Raw genomic sequence first — 18,949 nt, 5'->3', positions numbered from 1 at the left:
AACGCTTTCCTTGCCAGTCTACATTTTATATCCTCTCTACTTCGACTATCATCAGTTATTTTGCTCCCCAAATAGCGAAACTCCTTTACTACTTTAAGTGTCTCATTTCCTAATCTAATCCCCGCAGCATCATCCGACTTAATTCGACTACATTCCATTATCCTTGTTTTACTTTTGTTGATGTTCATCTTATACCCTCCTTTCAAGACACTGTCCATTCCGTTCAACTGCTCTTCCAAGTCCTTTGCTGTTTCGCACAGAATTACAATGTCATCGGCGAACCTCAAAGTTTTTATTTCTTCTGCATGGATTTTAATACCTACTCCGAACTTTTCTTTCGTTTCCTTTACTGCTTGCTCAATATACAGATTGAATAGCATCGGGGAGAGGCTACAACCCTGTCCCACTCCCTTCCCAACCACTGCTTCCCTTCCATGTCCCTCTACTCTTATAACTGCCATCTGCTTTCTGTACAAATTGTAAATAGCCTTTCGCTCCCTGTATTTTACCCCTGCCATCTTCAGAATTTGAAAGAGAGTATTCCAGTCAATATTGTCAAAAGCTTTCTCTAAGTTTGCAAATGCTAGAAACGTAGGTTTGCCTTTCCTTAATCTTTCTTCTAAGATAAGTCGTAGTGTCAGTATTGCCTCACGTGTTCCAGCATTTCTACGGAATCCAAACTGATCTTCGCCGAGCTCGGCTTCTACCAGTTTTTCCATTCGTCTGTAAAGAATTCGCGTTAGTATTTTGCAGCTGTGACTTATTAAACTGATAGTTCGGTAATTTTCACATCTGTCAACACCTGCTTTCTTTGGGATTGGAATTATTATATTCTTCTTGAACTCTGAGGGAATTTCGCCTGTCTCATACATCTTGCTCACCAGATAGTAGAGTTTTGTCAGGACTGGCTCTCCCAAGGCTGTCAGTAGTTGTAATGGAATGTTGTCTACTCCCGGGGCCTTGTTTCGACTTAGGTCTTTCAGTGCTCTGTCAAACTCTTCGCGCAGTATCATATCTCCCATTTCATCTTCATCTACCTCCTCTTCCATTTCCATAATATTGTCCTCGAGAACATCGTCCCTGTATAGACCCTCTATATACTCCTTCCACCTTTCTGTTTCCCTTCTTTGCTTAGAACTGGGTTTCCATCTGAGCTCTTGATATTCATGCAAGTGGCTCTCTTTTCTCCAAAAGTCTCTTAATTTTCCTGTAAGCAGTATCTATCTTACCCCTCAGGAGATAAGCCTCTACATCCTTACATTTGTCCTCTAGCCATCCCTGCTTAGCCATTTTACACTTCCTGTCGATCTCATTTTTGAGACGTTTGTATTCATTTTTGCCTGCTTCACTTGCTGCATTTTTGTATTTTCTCCTTTCATCAATTAAATTCAGTATCTCTTCTGTTACCCAAGGATTTCTACTAGCCCTCGTCTTTTTACCTACTTGATCCTCTGCTGCCTTTACTATTTCATTCTTCAAAGCTACCCATTCTTCTTCTACTGTATTTCTTTCCCCCATTCCTGTCAATTGTTCCCTTATGCTCTGCCTGAAACTCTGTACAACCTCTGGTTCTTTCAGTTTATCCAGGTCCCATCTCCTTAAATTCCCACCTTTTTGCAGTTTCTTCAGTTTTAATCTACAGTTCACAACCAATAGATTGTGGTCAGAGTCCACATCTGCCCCTGAAATGTCTTACAATTTAAAATCTGGTTCCTAAATCTCTGTCTTACCATTATATAATCTATCTGAAACCTTATAGTATCTCCAGGGTTCTTCCATGTATACAACCTTCTTTCATGCTTCTTGAACCAAGTGTTAGCTATGATTAAGTTATGCTCTGTGCAAAATTCTATCAGGCGGCTTCCTCTTTCATTTCTTAGCCCCAATCCATATTCACCTACTACGTTTCCTTCTCTTCCTTTTCCTACTGTCGAACTCCAGTCACCCATGACTATTAAATTTTCGTCTCCCTTCACTACCTGAATAATTTCTTTTATCTCATCATACATTTCATCAATTTCTTCATCATCTGCACAGCTAGTTGGCATATAAACTTGTACTACTGTAGTAGGTGTGGGCTTCGTGTCTATCTTGGCCAAAATAATGCGTTCACTATGCTGTTTGTAGTAGCTTACCCGCATTCCTATTCTTTTTATTCATTATTAAACCCACTCCTGCATAACACCGATTTCATTTTGTATTTATAACCCTGTATTCACCTGACCAAAAGTCTTGTTCCTCCTGCCACCGAACTTCACTAATTCCCACTATATCTAACTTTAACCTATCCATTTCCCTTTTTAAATTTTCTAACCTACCTGCCCGATTAAGGGATCTGACATTCCACGCTCCGATCCGTAGAACGCCAGTTTTCTTTCTCCTGATAACGATGTCCTCTTGAGTGGTCCCCTCCCGGAGATCCGAATGGGGGACTATTTTACCTCCGGACTATTTTACCCAAGAGGACGCCATCATCATTTAATCATACAGTAAAGCTGCATGCCCTCGGAAAAATTACGGCCGTAATTTCCCCTTGCTTGTAGCCGTTCGCAGTACCAAAACAGCAAGGCCCTTTTGGTTAGTGTTACAGGGCCAGATCAGTCAATCATCCAGACTGTTGCCCCTGCAACTACTGAAAAGGCTGCTGCCCCTCTTCAGGAACCACACGTTTGTCTGGCCTCTCAACAGATACCCCTCCGTTGTGGTTGCACCTACAGTACGGCTATCTGTATCGTTGAGGCACGCAAGGCTCCCCACCAACGGGAAGGTCCGTGTTTCATGGGGGGGGGGGGGGGGGGTAGAACGACTTAAACCTAACTAACCTAAGGACATACACATCCATGTCCGAGGCAGGACTCGAACCTGCGACCGTAGCAGTCGCGCGGTTCCGGACTGAAGCACCTAGAACCACTCGAGCACAGCGGCCGGCCGCGTAAATAGCGAGTAAACATTTTTTTTCCGCTAAAGATATTGACATCGAATGCTGAAAACAGTCTTACATGAAAGTGAAAAGTGAAGCTGAATATTAGGTTTGTATACCGAGTAAATAATGACGAGTCATACGAGACGTGAAAAAACAATAAATTTGGTGATGGAGGAAAGCGTAAGAAGCAAAAATTGTAGATAGAGACGCCAAGGCCTACACCAGTAAGCAGGTCCAAATGGATGTAGGATGCCGTAATTGTGCAGATAAGAAGAGACTTGTACAAGATAGCTGCATCAAACCGGTCTATGAACTGCTGACGACAACTCTCGAAAAGTGTCCCAAAACTTTAGGCTTCAAATGGAGGCTTCAAATGGTTCTGAGCACTATGTGACTTAACATCTTAGGTCATCAGTCCCCTAGAACTTAGAACTACTTAAACCTAACTAACCTAAGGACATCACACACATCCATGCCCGAGGCAGGATTCGAACGTGCGACCGTAGCAGTCCCGCGGTTCCGGATTGCAGCGCCTAGAACCGCACGGCCAAAACTTTAGGAATAAAGTTATATAAACTTTTGAATATTTTGGAGTGCGCTATTCTGAGATAGAGAATCGTCGATCATCAATGAATATTTCAGCAGAAAAGGTCTCTAGTGAGCAACGCGCGTCTGTAAACTGATTAAGTTTCATAATAAACAGCTACCTCCTACATCGATGATGCTGACGTTGCCTTAGACAGTAATAAACGGTCATCTTTGATGCATCCACGGTGGAGATCACGACTCATCACATTTGACGACTGGTTGTTGAAGACGGAGCATTATTCGTTAAAGCAACCGCTGCGATGGCAGCAGTCGGGCAGCACTATACTTCAAATCTTCCGCTTGCAGTAATGTTTTTCAACATTCGTGGATGATATGACCCTAATCCTACTGACGAATCGAAAAGAAAATGATGTTAGAGAAACATAATGGTAAAACTGGATGGGAACATTAAAGTAATTCAGCAAGATTATAATATTTAAGAGGTTAGAATCAAACATTAATATAATTTGTCTTAGTAACTTAAAAAAAGATTTAGATATATTTCTATTACAGGGATGCTAGCTATAGACAGAATGAAAAGCACTACATTTTAAGTATGTTTTGTGAATTCATTGCGCAAAATTAGCATGAAAATAATCGTAAAACAACATTTAACATGCAGTTATCACAGCCATTTACACAGTACAGTTGCACTCGAATTACAGTCTACCAGTGTTGAGTCAAGATTCGAAAAAACTTCCGTAGCCTATTAACTAGACTGGGCGACTTCGTGAGATTTTCACACTTTTCACCTAAAAGCTGAGAGCAATTTTTAGGGCATTATTTTGTTTCTGGATATTTGAACCGCTGTTTGTGAAAACTGCACAAAAACAACATCCCAGCACATCAGTTTAGTGTATGTGTGCCAGGTTTCTGGAGATGATGAATTCTGTGAAGATGTCTCAGACTTCAAGATTACTTCTTGAGACATGCTGTAAGTTTATAGAGGCAAAGACGGCATTGTACGAGTATGACAGCATGACTGTAGCGATGTGCTCACCTTCAACAGAAGCGAGATTAAAACCTCTGTCCAGCCATTGAGATTTAGATTTTTCATGATTTTCCATAACATCTGAGGCTAGTGCCGGCATTGTTTTATTGGAATTGACGCGTCTTTTTTCTTTTTTTTTTTTTCCTTGATATTCTGTCCGAGACTGATGTTCTTCCCCATCGGCCTCGTCGTCGAGGGGAAATTAAAACCCAATATTCCTTCTTCCTTCGTTGGGCTGCGAGTAGATGGTTTATTACACTGCCAGAATGACAAATTTATTGTGAAACATAGAGCCATAGAGCCCTGTAAACACCGACAATAGTCTACAGAACTCGCATTCATACCAACGAAAGGCAGTATCGCAACTTTTAGTATCTGACCACTAATGAACATTCAGCGGAATTTGCATTTCTTCAGCGGCAATTGAACAAAATTACAGGTCACAGAATGCTCACATACAGTATTCGACGCCGAGTCCCACGAAGAGACTTCTCTGTTGGTCTTTCTATTATTTTTGTCCCATGTTTCGTCCTTGTGCAGAACTAGTAGAGAAAAAAGCCTCTATAGCCTGAATGTCCTTGACTTCATTATTTCTGGGTGCTGCAATTTCCACAAAGAGCAATATAACTACAAAAATTATTTTGGTTGAAGCATTAGGAAATAGAAGACAATAATTTCGTTTAACAATTTAAAATATTTGTTTAGGACAAATTATTGCCGATTTATTGTGCAGGTTGTACTAAATAGTGAAAGGCGTCCGGATTTTACGGACCTTACATGAGCTTGATCCATAATGACAGGACGATACAGTATGATATCCTCAGAAAATAATAATTACATTATATCAATAAAAGGCAATTGCAATTAATCTCATGTACCGAAAACTAACAAAACAATCTCTACCAACATGGACAATGGCATGGAAAAAACAAGTTAAAGTGAAATGCATTTTGGAGACGAACTGAGCAGGTGGTTAATGATCTCGTAAATTAGCAAGAGAACGGCGAGCTTCATCACAGGAAGGGATAAGGCCAGAACAATACATTATTCCTTTTAACGTAAATACGGCCGGGACCGAAGGTAAGTGGCTGCACGTCATTAACAGGGCTAGGCTGATACCCAGGAAGAAAATAAAAATGTATTCACCTCCAGCGAGATGGTGATTGGCTGAAGCCATACTTGGCGACGCAGACGCGACACAGTGGGGAGATCCCCATTATATAAAAGCATTTTGAGACCTTAAGGCTCTATCTCTCTCTCTGTCTCGTCTTGCGGCAGACCGCACAAGTGTGTTGAAATAAGCGAGGGCATTGAGAGCTTTGCTTTCTGCAAAGTGAGGACGATGCGCTTCACGTATTGTGGTGACAGATAGCAAAGCGGTAGTTAATTATTCCTGCAGGAATTTTTGCGGCCAAAGAAATTGTGGACGTCGCTCCAACCCATAGCGAGTGTGCAACAGCCATTATTTCGGCTATGGAAAGATTAACGTTCTACAGAACGCAGGAAAGTTGCGACTGAGCGAATTCAGTCAAGCCAAGAGTAGAGAATTAACGTTTCAGAAACAGCACGGAGACAACGCCGTTGCAGATGCTGCTTGGTAAAGTACCATCGCGGACAGGTCACTGTTAATGTTGAGTCTAGATTTTGCTCACTCCAACTTGCGTATGCTTTGACCATTGAATATCAAAAGCTAGAATACTAACCTGCCCTCACATTGCCACCCCAAAACACCAGTTAACCTCCACCTTGCTGGACTCGCTGGACAGTGTGTGTAAGGCGTTCAATCTGACCGGGTTGCCTCCAAACACGTATCTTATGATTGTTTGGTTGAAGGCATATGTGACACTCATTGGTGAAGAAATGGTTCAAATGGCTCTGAGCACTATGGGACTCAACATCTGAGGTCATAAGTCCCCTAAAACTTAGAACTACTTAAACCTAACTAACCTAAGGACACCACACACATCCATGCCCGAGGCAGGATTCGAACCTGCGACCGTATCGGTCACGCGGTTCCAGACTGTAGCGCCTAGAACCGCTCGGCCAGATCGGCCGGCCATTGGTGAAGAGAACGTGATGCAAATCCTGAGCAGTCCATTCGGAATGTTGCTGGGCCCATCTGTACCACGCTGCATGGTGTCGTGGTTACAAAGATGGACCTCGCCACAGACGTCGGTAGTGACGTTGCACGTCACGCAGCCTATTGTGCACAGTTTGAGTGATAACACGACGTCCTGTGGCTGCACGAAAAGCATTATTCAACATGGTGGCGTTGCTGTCAGGATTTCTCCAAGCCATAATCCGTAGGTAACGGTCATCCACATGCAGTAGTAGCCCTTGGGCGGCCTGAGTGAGGCATATCATCGACATTTCCCGTCTCTTTGTATCTCCTCCATGTCTGAACAACATCACACCTGGACACTTCCCTTGTAGAGAGCCCTTCGTGGCACAAAGTAACAATGTGGATGCTATCAAACCGTGGTATTGACTATCTAGGCATGGTTGAACTACAGACAACGCGAGCCGTGTACCTCCTTCCTGGTGGAATGACTGGAACTGATTGGCTGTCGGACCCCTTCTGTCTGATAGGTGCTGCTCGTACATGGTTGCTTACATATTTGGGTGGGTTTAGCGACATCTCTGAACAGTCAAAGGGACTGTGTCTGTGATACAATATCCCCAGTCAACGTCTATCTTCAGGAGTTCTGGGAACTGGGGTGATGCAAAACTTTTTTTGGTGTGTGTATGTGATTCTCATTAAGAGTCACTGGTGTGTTGCTGTCCAGCGCTATCTGTTGGCCAATTTTTGACTCTTCTTTGTTTCAATAAAAGTCCATATAATTTTAGGTATGGGTGTCAGTTTTTACCTCTGTGCCTACATTAATCCGTCAATTAGTGAATTTTGAAAAATTAATGGACTCTTGGGTCAGCCTATACATTAGAATTTAGTTCTATATAACAGTGTCTCCTAGATGAGTGATCAGCGCGTCTGCTGTGCGGAGGACCCTGTTTCAGTTCCCGGTACTGCCAGGACAATTTTCCTGAAGGAAGAATTGGAATGGGGTGCACTCAGCCACATGGCGTCAATTGAGGGGAAGTTTGAATGAGATATAGCGGGTCTAAGGCCTGGTAAGCTAACATTGGTCGGGAGAGCGATGTAATGATCCCATGCCTCTCCAAATAGCAACCAAATGACGCTATATGGCACAGGATAACACAGAGGCTTGTCAGCACAACGTAGTCATCTGGACCTGATCGCTAATCTGCTTTATTATTATGCACTGTATCAACCTTCAGGATCACATTTACTTCAGGTGCTTTTACATTGGTTTCGGACAACAGCTTCCAGGGAAAGTAACTTGCAGTTAAAGACAAAATATGTTGATCTGATACGATTGTCGTATCTCCGACCTTTGTATCTGCAAAGTGAGTGTACTAATGTATGCAAACTTAGCTTACCACTTAGCGCCCAAATGGACAAAACATCTGAACTGTCTTCTCAAGCCCAGGGTGTAAAACAGACATTCTAAGTAAATATGACCCTGGCCCTGTAAGGCAGCCAATATCAGGTGCGGTTCGTAACAAAAATCGTTAGAAATGCTGCTGTCACGTACCTAGAATGCATGAATGAATTGGTCATGGAAGGCGCCATAACGGCTGTACGGTACGTGAATGCCATCCTCCGACCGATAGTGCAACCATATCGGCAGCATATTGGTGAGGCATTCGTCTTCATGGACGACAATCGCACCCCCTTCGTGCACATCTTGGGAATGACTTCCTTCAGGATAACGACATCGCTCGACTAGAGTGGCCAGCATGTTCTCCAGACATGAACCCTAATGAACATGCCCGGGTCCGCAGCTCGTGGTCGTGCGGTAGCGTTCCCGCACCCGGGTTTCCGGGTTCGATTCCCGGCGGGGTCAGGGTTTTTCTCTGCCTCGTGATGACTGGGTGTTGTGTGCTGTCCTTAGGTTAGTTAGGTTTAAGTAGTTCTAAGTTCTAGGGGACTGATGACCTTAGATGTTAAGTCCCATAGTGCTCAGAGCCATTTGAACCATTTTTGAACATGCCTGGGATAGATTGAAAAGGGCTGTTTATGGACGACGTGACCCACCAACCACTCTGAGGGATCTACGCCGAATCGCCGTTGAGGAGTGGAACAATCTGGACCAACAGTGCTTTGATGAAATTGTGGATAGTATGCCACGAAGAATACAGGCAGGCGTCAATGCAAGAGGACGTACTATTGGGTATTAGAGGTACTGGTGTGTACAGCAATCTGGACCACCACCTGTGAAGATCACGCTCTATGGTGGAACAACATGCAATGTGTGATTTTCATGAGCAATAAAAAGGGCGGAAATGATGTTTATGTTGATCTCTATTCCAAATTTCTGTACAGGTTCCAGAACTGCCGGAACTGAGGTGAAGCAAAACTTTTTTTGATGTCTGCATAAAATTAACAGTAGTGAGAGGGGGAATCATATCATCCCTAGCTTGGCTGATAAACACCCGCTGGAAGGTACGACTTTTATGCAGGATGGTGCTCCATGTCATATTGCTACACGTGTGAAAGATCCCTTGCACACATCGTTTGATGAGGATCGCGTGCTGAACCGCCACGTCCGTCGTGCTTGGCCTCCCAGTTCCCCAGGCTCAATCAGTGTGATTATTGGTCTTGGAGTTACCTGAAGTCGCAAGCTCACCGCGATCATTCGACCTCATTAGAGATGCTCAAAGACAATATCTCACCATACTTACTGATATTCTGCACAGTACTGTTCAGATCATTGTCCCTCAATTGCAGGTGTTGCTGATGAATGACGGACGACATGTTGAGTATTTATTGTAAAGAACATTGTCTTTTCTAAAAATCAATCGTTATGCTACTTATTGTATCATATGAAGCACCTGCAGCCTGCACTTTTTTGGTTTCAAAAAAAACCCATGTCATTTCAAGCATGTGAGTCAATTTTTACCTCCCTACCTACCTCGTACATTATTCCGTGAAGTACTGAATTTTAAAAGTATAACGAACTTTTGGATCATTCGAATGTTGACCTATAGAATCGCGTTTCAAGATCTTCGTAAATATCATCAACACCCATATCTACATGTTCTATAAAGGCAATAGCACGGAATACTTTTGTGAAAAAGAGAAATATATTAACTTCGAATATAAATTGAAATATTACGTATTTTTGTGAAAGTATGTCTGGAGTGTAGCTTTGTGTGGAAGTTAACCATGAACATAAACAGTTCAGACAAGAGGACATAGAGGTTTTAATAATCTGCGGTTATAGAAGAATGTTGGGGATTAGACGGGTAGATCGGGTAACCACTGAAGAGGAACAGAATCTAGTTGAGAAGGAAAGATCTTTGTGATGCAACTTGGTCGAAAGTAGGGATAGATTGATAGGACACTTCCTGAGGCATCGATGATTAGTGAATCTGGTTATGGAGGGAAGTGTGAAGGGTAAAAATTGTAGAGAGAGGCAAGTGAAACATAAACGATAAACAGTTCAGACTAGAGGTCCTGATGGCTGTAGGTAGCAGAGATGAAGAGGTTAGCAGAACAGACTAGTACAGAGTGCCGCATCAAACCAGTTTGCGGACTTAAGACTACAGTAGCTACAAATCCATACTTACGGTCTACCGGTAGGTAGTTGGCGCCGCCAGATCGTCGAAGACTGCTCTCTATAAAGATGAGAATAATTTATAAATATTTCCGAAGGGCAAGTCTACGTTACATGATGAATGAATGACTAAAAACACTATTGACAGCATCGGTGTGGTAAAGCTGGTGCCCAAATTGGCCAATAAACGTACCACATCTTCGTGTTTTTATGCCTTTAATGCCAGATCAGTTGTTCTGAGGCAGTCTATTTTACCGTCGAATGGTTTTGTGGTGGTGCAGCGAGGGCAACATCAGCGAAACGGTGAGGAACGCCTGTCGCAAGACTGCTTTCGTTGCCTGGAGCTCTATGGCTGACAACCCTGTGTCCGGACTTTGGTCGGCCTTTGTTTCTCATTCGGGCTCTGACCTAGCCGTATCTGAACTCCACTGCGCGTTTCATTTCAATGCTCACGCTACTGGTTACTGTATTTGCAGTGTGGTTTCGGCCTGAACAACGAGGCTGACGACAATTCGCTTCTAGAGCCCACATGACCATTTAACAGACCTCTGCTAGTTCACGTGAGCTCCGCAGCTCGCTCGATTAGGCCACGTTCCAAGAATACGTCGATTGGCAGTAGCATGGGTGCATTGATCATGTGAACTAAGCAACTGAATTTACTCTGTATGCGTACAAACAAATACACTTGGTTTTCATATTTTTGTGTTGAGGATAAATTAAAAATTAAAAATATTTCCCATCCCCTGGTTGTGACCAATGTTTTCCGCAAGATTCCCTTAGTTCTCAGACCAATGCCAGAATTAGAAATCCCTTCCCAAAATAGACTCTAAGACACAAAAAAACGACACATCACGAAAGAATTATCCAAGTGGGACGGAAATCAGTAGAAATGATGTACATGTACAGACAAAGAAATGACTACAATGTCAGAAAAACTGGATGATTTATTCAAGAGAAAGAGTTTCACAAACTGAGCAACTCAATAATGTATTGATCCAACTCATCTCCTTTAGCAAGCAGGTATTTGGCTTGGCATTGATTGACAGAATTGTTGGATATTCTCCAGAGGGATATCGTAGCAAATTTTGTCCTGTTGACGCGTTAGATCGTCAAAATCTCGAGCTGGTTGGAGGGCCCTGCACATAATACATCAAACATTCTAATTTGGGGAGAAATCTGGCGACCTTGCTGACCAAGGTAGAGTTTGGCAAGAATGAAGACAAGCAAGAGAAACCCCTGCCATGTGAGCGCGCATTATAGTCTGAAATATAAGTCTGCGATGGCTAGCCATGTAGGTCACGAAATGGGGCATAAAGTAAAGTCGACGTACCGCTGTGCTGTAAAGGTGCTGCGGACGACAAACAAAGGACGAAAGGGAATTGCACCTCAGACCATCACTCCTGGTTGTCAAGCCGTATAGCGGGCGATAGGTTGGAATCCCACCATTGTCCGATAACCAGGAGTGATGGTGTGCGGTGTCATTTCTTTGCATAGTAGAACCCTTCTGGTTGTCATATGCGGTACCCTTACTGCACAGCGGTACGTCGACGATACTCTATGCCCCGTTTCGTTGACCTTCATGGCTAGTCATCCTGGAATTACATTTCAGCAAGATAAAATCCGCTCGCTCACGGCGGATCTTTCCCCAGTTGAGAACGTTTGGAGCATTATGGGCAGGACCTTCCCACCCAATTGTTATTTTGACGATCTAACGCGCCACTCGGGCAGAATTTGGCACGATATCGCTCAAACGAACGTCTAAAATCTCTATCAGTCAATTCCACCAGCCGAATAACTGCCTGCAAAAGAGCCAGACGTGGACCAATGCGTTATTTACTTGTTGACATTATGAAGCTCTTTTTTTTGAATAAATCATCCAATTTCTCGGAAATTGTAATAATTTATTTTTATATGTACATCACATCTACCGATTTCGGATAATTTCTTCGTGGTGCGTTTTTTTTTTATTTTTTTTTTTAAAGAATGTAGTACCTTTTGCGGTTCTTCTGTCTCTGTTTGGATGAAAAGACCGTGGCTCGACGATGAGTCAGCACTGAAACAGCTGGCTCTACCTTTAAGGGTAGAGAATGAAAAATGTATAGGCGGTCTCTGCGTGCGATAAACCAGATCGACGAGAGTTAAGAATGTCTTGTTGCCTTCGTGATGAAGAAGCTCTACGCACACCGTGGGAATTGCTGGACCATCGATTTGGATTTCGGTGGGACTTCTCTGTGACTGCTACTAGAAATCCTCTTGCGGCGTGATAGATGACTTCGCTTGGTATCTGCACTTCTCTCTCTGTGCTTCGATAATGGACTCTAACGTTACGCCCTCGGCGGGCGGTGATTGTGTACTCTTACATCTTCTGTGAACTGATCCGAGAGTACTTGCACTACGTCTCGCTGTTATTTTCGCACAATGTGTGTGTGTGTGTGTGTGTGTGTGTGTGTGTGTGTGTGTGTGTGTTTTATTGAAATGAATTTTTCTCCATACAACAACGTCTACAATCAGATGATAAATGATTCCGCAGGTGTTATCAAGCAGAAATTAATCATAAGTCGTACTGACAGCGGTTCTCACATTGACGATAATGACGAACCAAAAGCAGCTTTGATCTCTGTCGGTGGTTGGAACTGTAATATGCGATGAGGTCAAGCAGAATATTATGACTACAATGTTTAGGAGACAGCGTTCACAATAATACACCGCAGTTGAAAAGTCTAATAACGAACCATTCACATGATATTCTATTCCTTCTACAGTCTCCTTTAAAACAATGAATTTTCCAGTCCGTGCCATCGAACCGATCATGCAAGTGGCATCCCTTGTGTTTGGGAGTTTCCTCGAGATAAATGTTAGAAAAGAAAGGGAACGGATGGAGTATATTTGGCGGCCACGTGAGCACTGGAGGTTTACTGCTCTCCCTGTAGCTTCACTTCACGTCCGAAACATCAAAGTGACAAATTCTGGCAATGAGTGAATTTATTGTGCGGTGCACAGAAACGTCTGGATGGGAAGATTAGAATAACCGAGCAGCTCAAATAATTGCGATAACGAATCCAGTTCAGTTAACAAGATAAAGAGGCGTACTAAATCACAATTCAGATGTGAATTCAGCAGTATTCAGTATTTGCGGGCCATAGTGAACAACACAAGGAGTCGGAAGCATTCAAGAAAGGTGGATCCGAAGGAAAATTGTCGGACCCGAGAGGACGACAGATGGCGCGTAAAGGAAAACGAAATATGATGACTTTTCAGACATACTAAAAATGTTATAGTTACAACCGGAAAATCAAGGTCGAAATTTGCAAGACATTTTGCAAGAATGAACGAAAACAGATTGGTCGAAAATATTTTTCAGTAAACAGTAAAAAATGTAAATGTTGTGTGACTAGGTCCTCCCGGCGGATAGACCGTTCGCCAGGTGCAAGTCTTTCGATTTGACGCCACTTAGGCGACTTGCGTGTCGATGGGGATGAAATGATGATGATTAGGACAAAACAACACCCATTCCCTGAATGGAGAAAATCTCTGACCCAGCCGGGAATCGAACCCGAGCACTTAGGATTGACATTCCGTCGCGCTGACCACTATTTTTTTCAGTATAGTTCGTTGCGTTTCGTCTGTGCGGACGTCACATGGCGTCCGTTCAAGTTGATCCCTTTACTCACTTTTTTTTTATTACACAGGACAATCGGCCCTCTTACCGAACACGCTGAGCTACCGTGCCGGCACCACTCAGCTACCGGGGGCGGACTACTGAACAATAGTATTAATAGCAGACGCAAAGAGGGTAAAAGTGGTTCAGAAGCAAATTTATCGCGAGAGGAGTAAATAAAAAATCAACCATAGATACAGTGTCACGTTGAGCTTTGTGAGCAGCCTGCCATAAAACCGAACATTAATACATAGCTAGTCCTCCACTGGCAACTATAACACCGCGTGTATCATTTACAACACCAAAGAAACGTGTTGTTAGTATCAAACCCAGTGTGTGGTGAAGTATATCTCCCTTCAGATTTTTCGGTTCTTTGGCGGGTTCTGAGCTACGAGCGTAAATACCTACCGATATTACGTATTTTCATTAAGTGTTTCGCAATTATAGTTTTCAGCATTTTCCTCAGCAAACAGAATGTAACTAACGGTACCGATTTTCTTCTACCTGGCACCCTGTGTTAAGAAAACGCAAATAAACACCACTTTTGATACAAATATTTCATTATCGGTGCTAAATTGTATCCAAAAATATTCTTATAGTAATTCTGTTTACATTTAAAGCTGGAAACCATGCAGCAATACTTGGGGTTTAGAAAACACGTTTCAAAAAGCGCTTACTGAAACCACAGGAAGCACATGCCTAGGCAGCTGAACGAATCTTTAATAAATAAACGACATATCAATGGAGACTGCAGTGATACAGTGGCCATGGAGATGAAACTTACGTCATTTCTGCGACTTTTAACACAGATTACATTGGCTTCATCGACACACCAGAAGGCGAAACATGACCACTGTAACACGCCTTCAAACATAAAATCAACTACTTTTACTGTGCACCAAGTTACAGTGATGGATTAATTGGTCTAAGCAATGCATTTGACATGCAGACGTAAAATATGAAAGAGTACCTCTTCGTCTGCGGGGCCGAGGTTCTGTTGCACAGTATTGGACACTTCTTTGGGCAAGAAGGCGATCTGTACCGGGGGAATACAAAAATACGTATCAGGAATTCGCTCTCGCATATTCAGTATATCTGACACTAAGTACAGTGTGGTACATACAATGTGCAACAGCTACTGACATTGAAATAGTGCTATTAGGTCTGGTTAAGAAACATAAAATGCCCTATAGAATATGTCGTATGCAGTAGTGGAGAACGTGTTGATAGCGAAAGCCCTTAAATTGAAGTCATAATTTGGAGACTTCTGCACAAGTGAAAGTCTATTATAACAAACGATAGTATCATCTGGATTATCTACGAGTTACTGACCCACAAATCTCAGAACCTCGCATTGCTTGATGGGTTGCCTTTCTCCTCCACATAGATGCTCTTATAAATCTACATACGGCAGTTCCCTGGTACCACACGTATGCCTAATCGAATTACGATAATTTTAACGATACTCCATTTGCTGTTAGTATAAGTGTGTGAATTAACTGCTGCGCAGTGTTTTGTCTTAATCAGGTGTTATTTCGATAGAGAAAATGAATGACAAGGTATCATAACTCTCCCTTTCGGTTTCCGTAATTACCCAAATTTTCGAAACAGCCCGACACGAGTTTCACCTCTTTTAGTGTGTCGTGTGTGTGTGTGTGTGTGTGTGTGTGTGTCAGAGAGAGAGAGAGAGAGAGAGAGAGAGAGAGAGAGAGAGAGAAATTATCACAAATGTGACGGTTGCCTGTGTAATATCGGTCCACAATAGAAGAGTAGTAGTGAAGACGTAGCGTACCAGGCTTGAAAAGCTTGGAGTAATAAGAGTATGTTTCTGAAATTTTAAACGTAATGTAGCAGAAAACTTGTAGTGTTAAAATAATAGCTCCAATGGTCATGCAGCACAATTATGTATGTAATTGTTACCTAACTGCGAGCACATACGTACGAAAATTACGACTTTACTTGCCAGTTTATAATCCTATTTGTAGGAGTAATATTATTACCTTTACAAATAAGTAAAAGAAAACTTTAGATGGTTGATGAACGCAGCTATGAACGAGAGTTGATTGGGATTTCAGTACAGCACAGACAAAAGATACAACAAAGCGAAGCAGGAACAATTTTGCAACGACCTAATTTACTGACGAGAATAGTTAGTTTTACTGAAGCTGCAGGAACGTAGTAAAAGTAGAGTTTAATTTATAAAATCTTTTGGGAAAAGTTAAAGCTGAAACTGCTCGTATAGTGTAATGAGCAGCGTGCTGTTTTGTGAGACAGGTAGGTGAGCAAGACCCGAATGAAATCCACGCGACGTATTAACAAACGGTGGTGATTAACATCGGCCTCTCTCAGTGTGGCCTATAGGTGGTTTCCCGCGCTCGTATGGGCAAATGCTTGGCTGGTCTCTAAATTCCGCTTCAGAGAATATGATACAAAAGTATTTAAAATACGACAAAACACAGAACAAAATTTACACTATTCAAGAACAGATGGCACATGCAATCTTTCGTTAGGTTACCTTGACAGCTGATGTGTTAGAAACGGCAATCGGCCAACCAGTTAAATAACATTTTTTTTTTTAAATTGAGAAAGCTCGAAAGAACAGACACCGTACTAGAAGGGACTGACGTCAGGGAAAAGAAAAGTGGAGGGGACGGTAACTAAGGACGAACAGGGACACCAATTCCAGGACGTCAATGTAATTCAAAAGTGTGCAAGAGGAATGTCAGATATGCGCCGAAGAAATTATTATTTTTTGTTTTCAACAGCGAAATCGTATATTATGAAGAGCTTATGACAGCATTATTCATTTACTCAAATCTGTGAGCAAGAACAGAACTGTTTAAAAAGTACAGGCACTCAGGAAGTTGTGATTCTTCAGTTTCTCCCGGCGTATTTCTTGCTCGAACAGTCCACGGGTGTACTGCCGGTCCATAGCGTCCAGTATTACGACTGTATGGACCGGCAGTACACCCGTTGACTGTTCTAACTCAGAAAGTTGATTATCATCATCAATAATAATAAAATTAATAATTATTGTTGGATATTGAGGTTAAACAGGATGAGACTGCGTCTCTTGCTACAACATTAGGAGAGAATTTTACTTGCTAACGGCTGATTGATTAATAGACACGATTTTGTGTAAATTAATTTATTTTCAGTTTTGTTTAAAAACAACTTAACTCGTTCAACATAGGAAAGGTAACATGACATAATGAGCTGAACAGTAGATTCTGTATTGAATTTTATGAGGTTCTGGTCCTCTCTGCGAGCATTAGTTTAGCTTGCGTCGCTGAAACAACGGAGTGAGGCACGTGACAGGGGTAAGAAACAGTCGTTCTTGTCTAAGAGAAAAGTCGAAATGTCGAGACTCAGAACAACAGAGCTATCTCATTGACGTCAGTTTGTTGAAGAACTGTGGAACATATATTATGTTACCATGCGATGACTTTTCTGGACACTGAACAACATCTGTCTAGGAATCAACTTAGTTTCCGCAAACACCATTCATGCGAAACCATCTTGCTCTGTTCAGTCAATACATTCAGAATCAATGTATAGCCGCCCTCCGGTTGAGCAGTTTCTCGATTTCCGTGAAACTTTCGATACAGTTTCGCACCAAGACTTAATAAACAAAGTACGCGCATTTGGAACGTCCGAATAGATCATCATCATCATCAGTTTCCTGCTATATTAGCAGGTCCTTTGTCTCTCCATTTTCTGCGATCCATTGCTTCCTTCTTAAGGCTGCTGTATGTCGTACCGTCCATCATGTCATCCAGTATCTGAAGTCTCTTCCTTTCTACATAACCTTCTAAAATTGTTTTTATGATTATTACTCTATTTCAAAGCTTCCCGTGTACGTCACCAGTTGTTATTGTTTAGATATGTGGTCTGGACTAAGCAAGGATTGTAGCCTGTTGGAGCTCTCGCATATAACATCTAAATTTATATTAGACTAGTGAACCTGGAAATGCTTGGCAGTTGCTAAACGTTTATAGGAATTCTGTGTTGCTCGGAAGTACGATGCAATTTTCTTAGGATCTGCATGCATGCGCGAAGAAACACGCATTGCGGTAACTACAGGCATCACGAAATACAAGAAATGTATTCGCAATTGCGAGTATGGACAACCATCAGCTGTATAAAGGAATGACGACAACGAAAATTTGTGCCAAACCGGGACTCGAACCCGGATTTTCCGCTTATCGCGAACGGTTGCCTTACATGCTATCCGAGCACAAGTCGCGGGCAGAGCCAAACTTACATACGTCGTGAATCATGTGACTACAACCTGCACTCTACATTCATTATGTATAATCCCGTACAGTGGAGGCATTTTAATTGAAAGTCGCTTGCCCGGCGTCGGCGGATAAAAACGATATTGCAGTACCTATGTTGTTCAAAAGTACGATGCAAAGTTCCTCCGGACGTATATACAATATTGTATTTATCCGCCGACTCCGGGCAAGTGACTTTCAATTAAAATGACCCCCTGCACGGAATATACATAACGAGTACAGGTTGTAGACACGTGACTGACGACATACGGAAGTCAGGATCTGGCTGCCAGACGAGTTCGGAGAGCCTAATGGCTAAGGCTACCACTCGTGATTAGCGGGAAATTCGGGTTCGAGTCCCTGTCCGGAACAAATTTTCGTTGTCGTCATTACATCATTTCATGTGTGGGAATTGGATATACGTCCCAATCTTCTCCCTCCTGTCTCTGTCCATCTCCTTCTCGCCCTCACTCAGTTCATCATCTCCTCCCCCCCCCCCCCTCTCCTCTCACTGTCCATCTCCTGCTCTTCCCTCTTTGTCTCCACCTCCATCTCACCACTCTCTCTGTCCATATGTCAATTTCCTCTCCCCTCCCTCCACCTCTGTTCACCTCCTCTTTCCCCCTCTCTCTGACCGTGAGCCTTGTTTATTGTTATTTCCAACGAATCCTTGATTGCGAAACGAAGTCACTTAAATACTGATGGGACTGTTATTAATAGTCGATCGGCCTGTCGATTGTTTTTTCGTTCAGTTGTTTTTTTTTTTTTTTCAGTCGAATGAAACGACCGAATGAAATTAGTCGCAGCGACCGTGTCAGTTATATGAATGTTTCCCTCACTCACCGTGTTTGAGTGGTTTTATTCAGTGTGAGA

The 18,949-nt window shown here is 42.6% G+C and overlaps 1 protein-coding gene across 3 annotated transcripts in view; it reads right to left on the bottom strand.

Moving 5' to 3' along the window:
* Positions 1 to 18,949, bottom strand: part of LOC126184933 (glycine receptor subunit alpha-2) — a 476,927-nt gene that overhangs the window by 256,732 nt on the left and 201,246 nt on the right. For 2 of the 3 annotated variants that reach the window (XM_049927604.1, XM_049927607.1), the window contains exon 3: positions 14,770 to 14,835. The exons of the other annotated variant lie outside the window; for it this stretch is intronic. In XM_049927604.1, coding sequence (XP_049783561.1) covers positions 14,770 to 14,835 — 66 coding nt within the window. The remainder of the gene's footprint in view (positions 1 to 14,769; positions 14,836 to 18,949) is intronic. 3 annotated transcript variants of the gene reach the window in all.

Source organism: Schistocerca cancellata, chromosome 4 (genome assembly GCF_023864275.1).
Source record: "Schistocerca cancellata isolate TAMUIC-IGC-003103 chromosome 4, iqSchCanc2.1, whole genome shotgun sequence".
In the NCBI taxonomy this organism is placed as follows: domain Eukaryota; kingdom Metazoa; phylum Arthropoda; class Insecta; order Orthoptera; family Acrididae; genus Schistocerca; species Schistocerca cancellata.
This window is presented reverse-complemented; position numbering and strand designations above follow the sequence as displayed.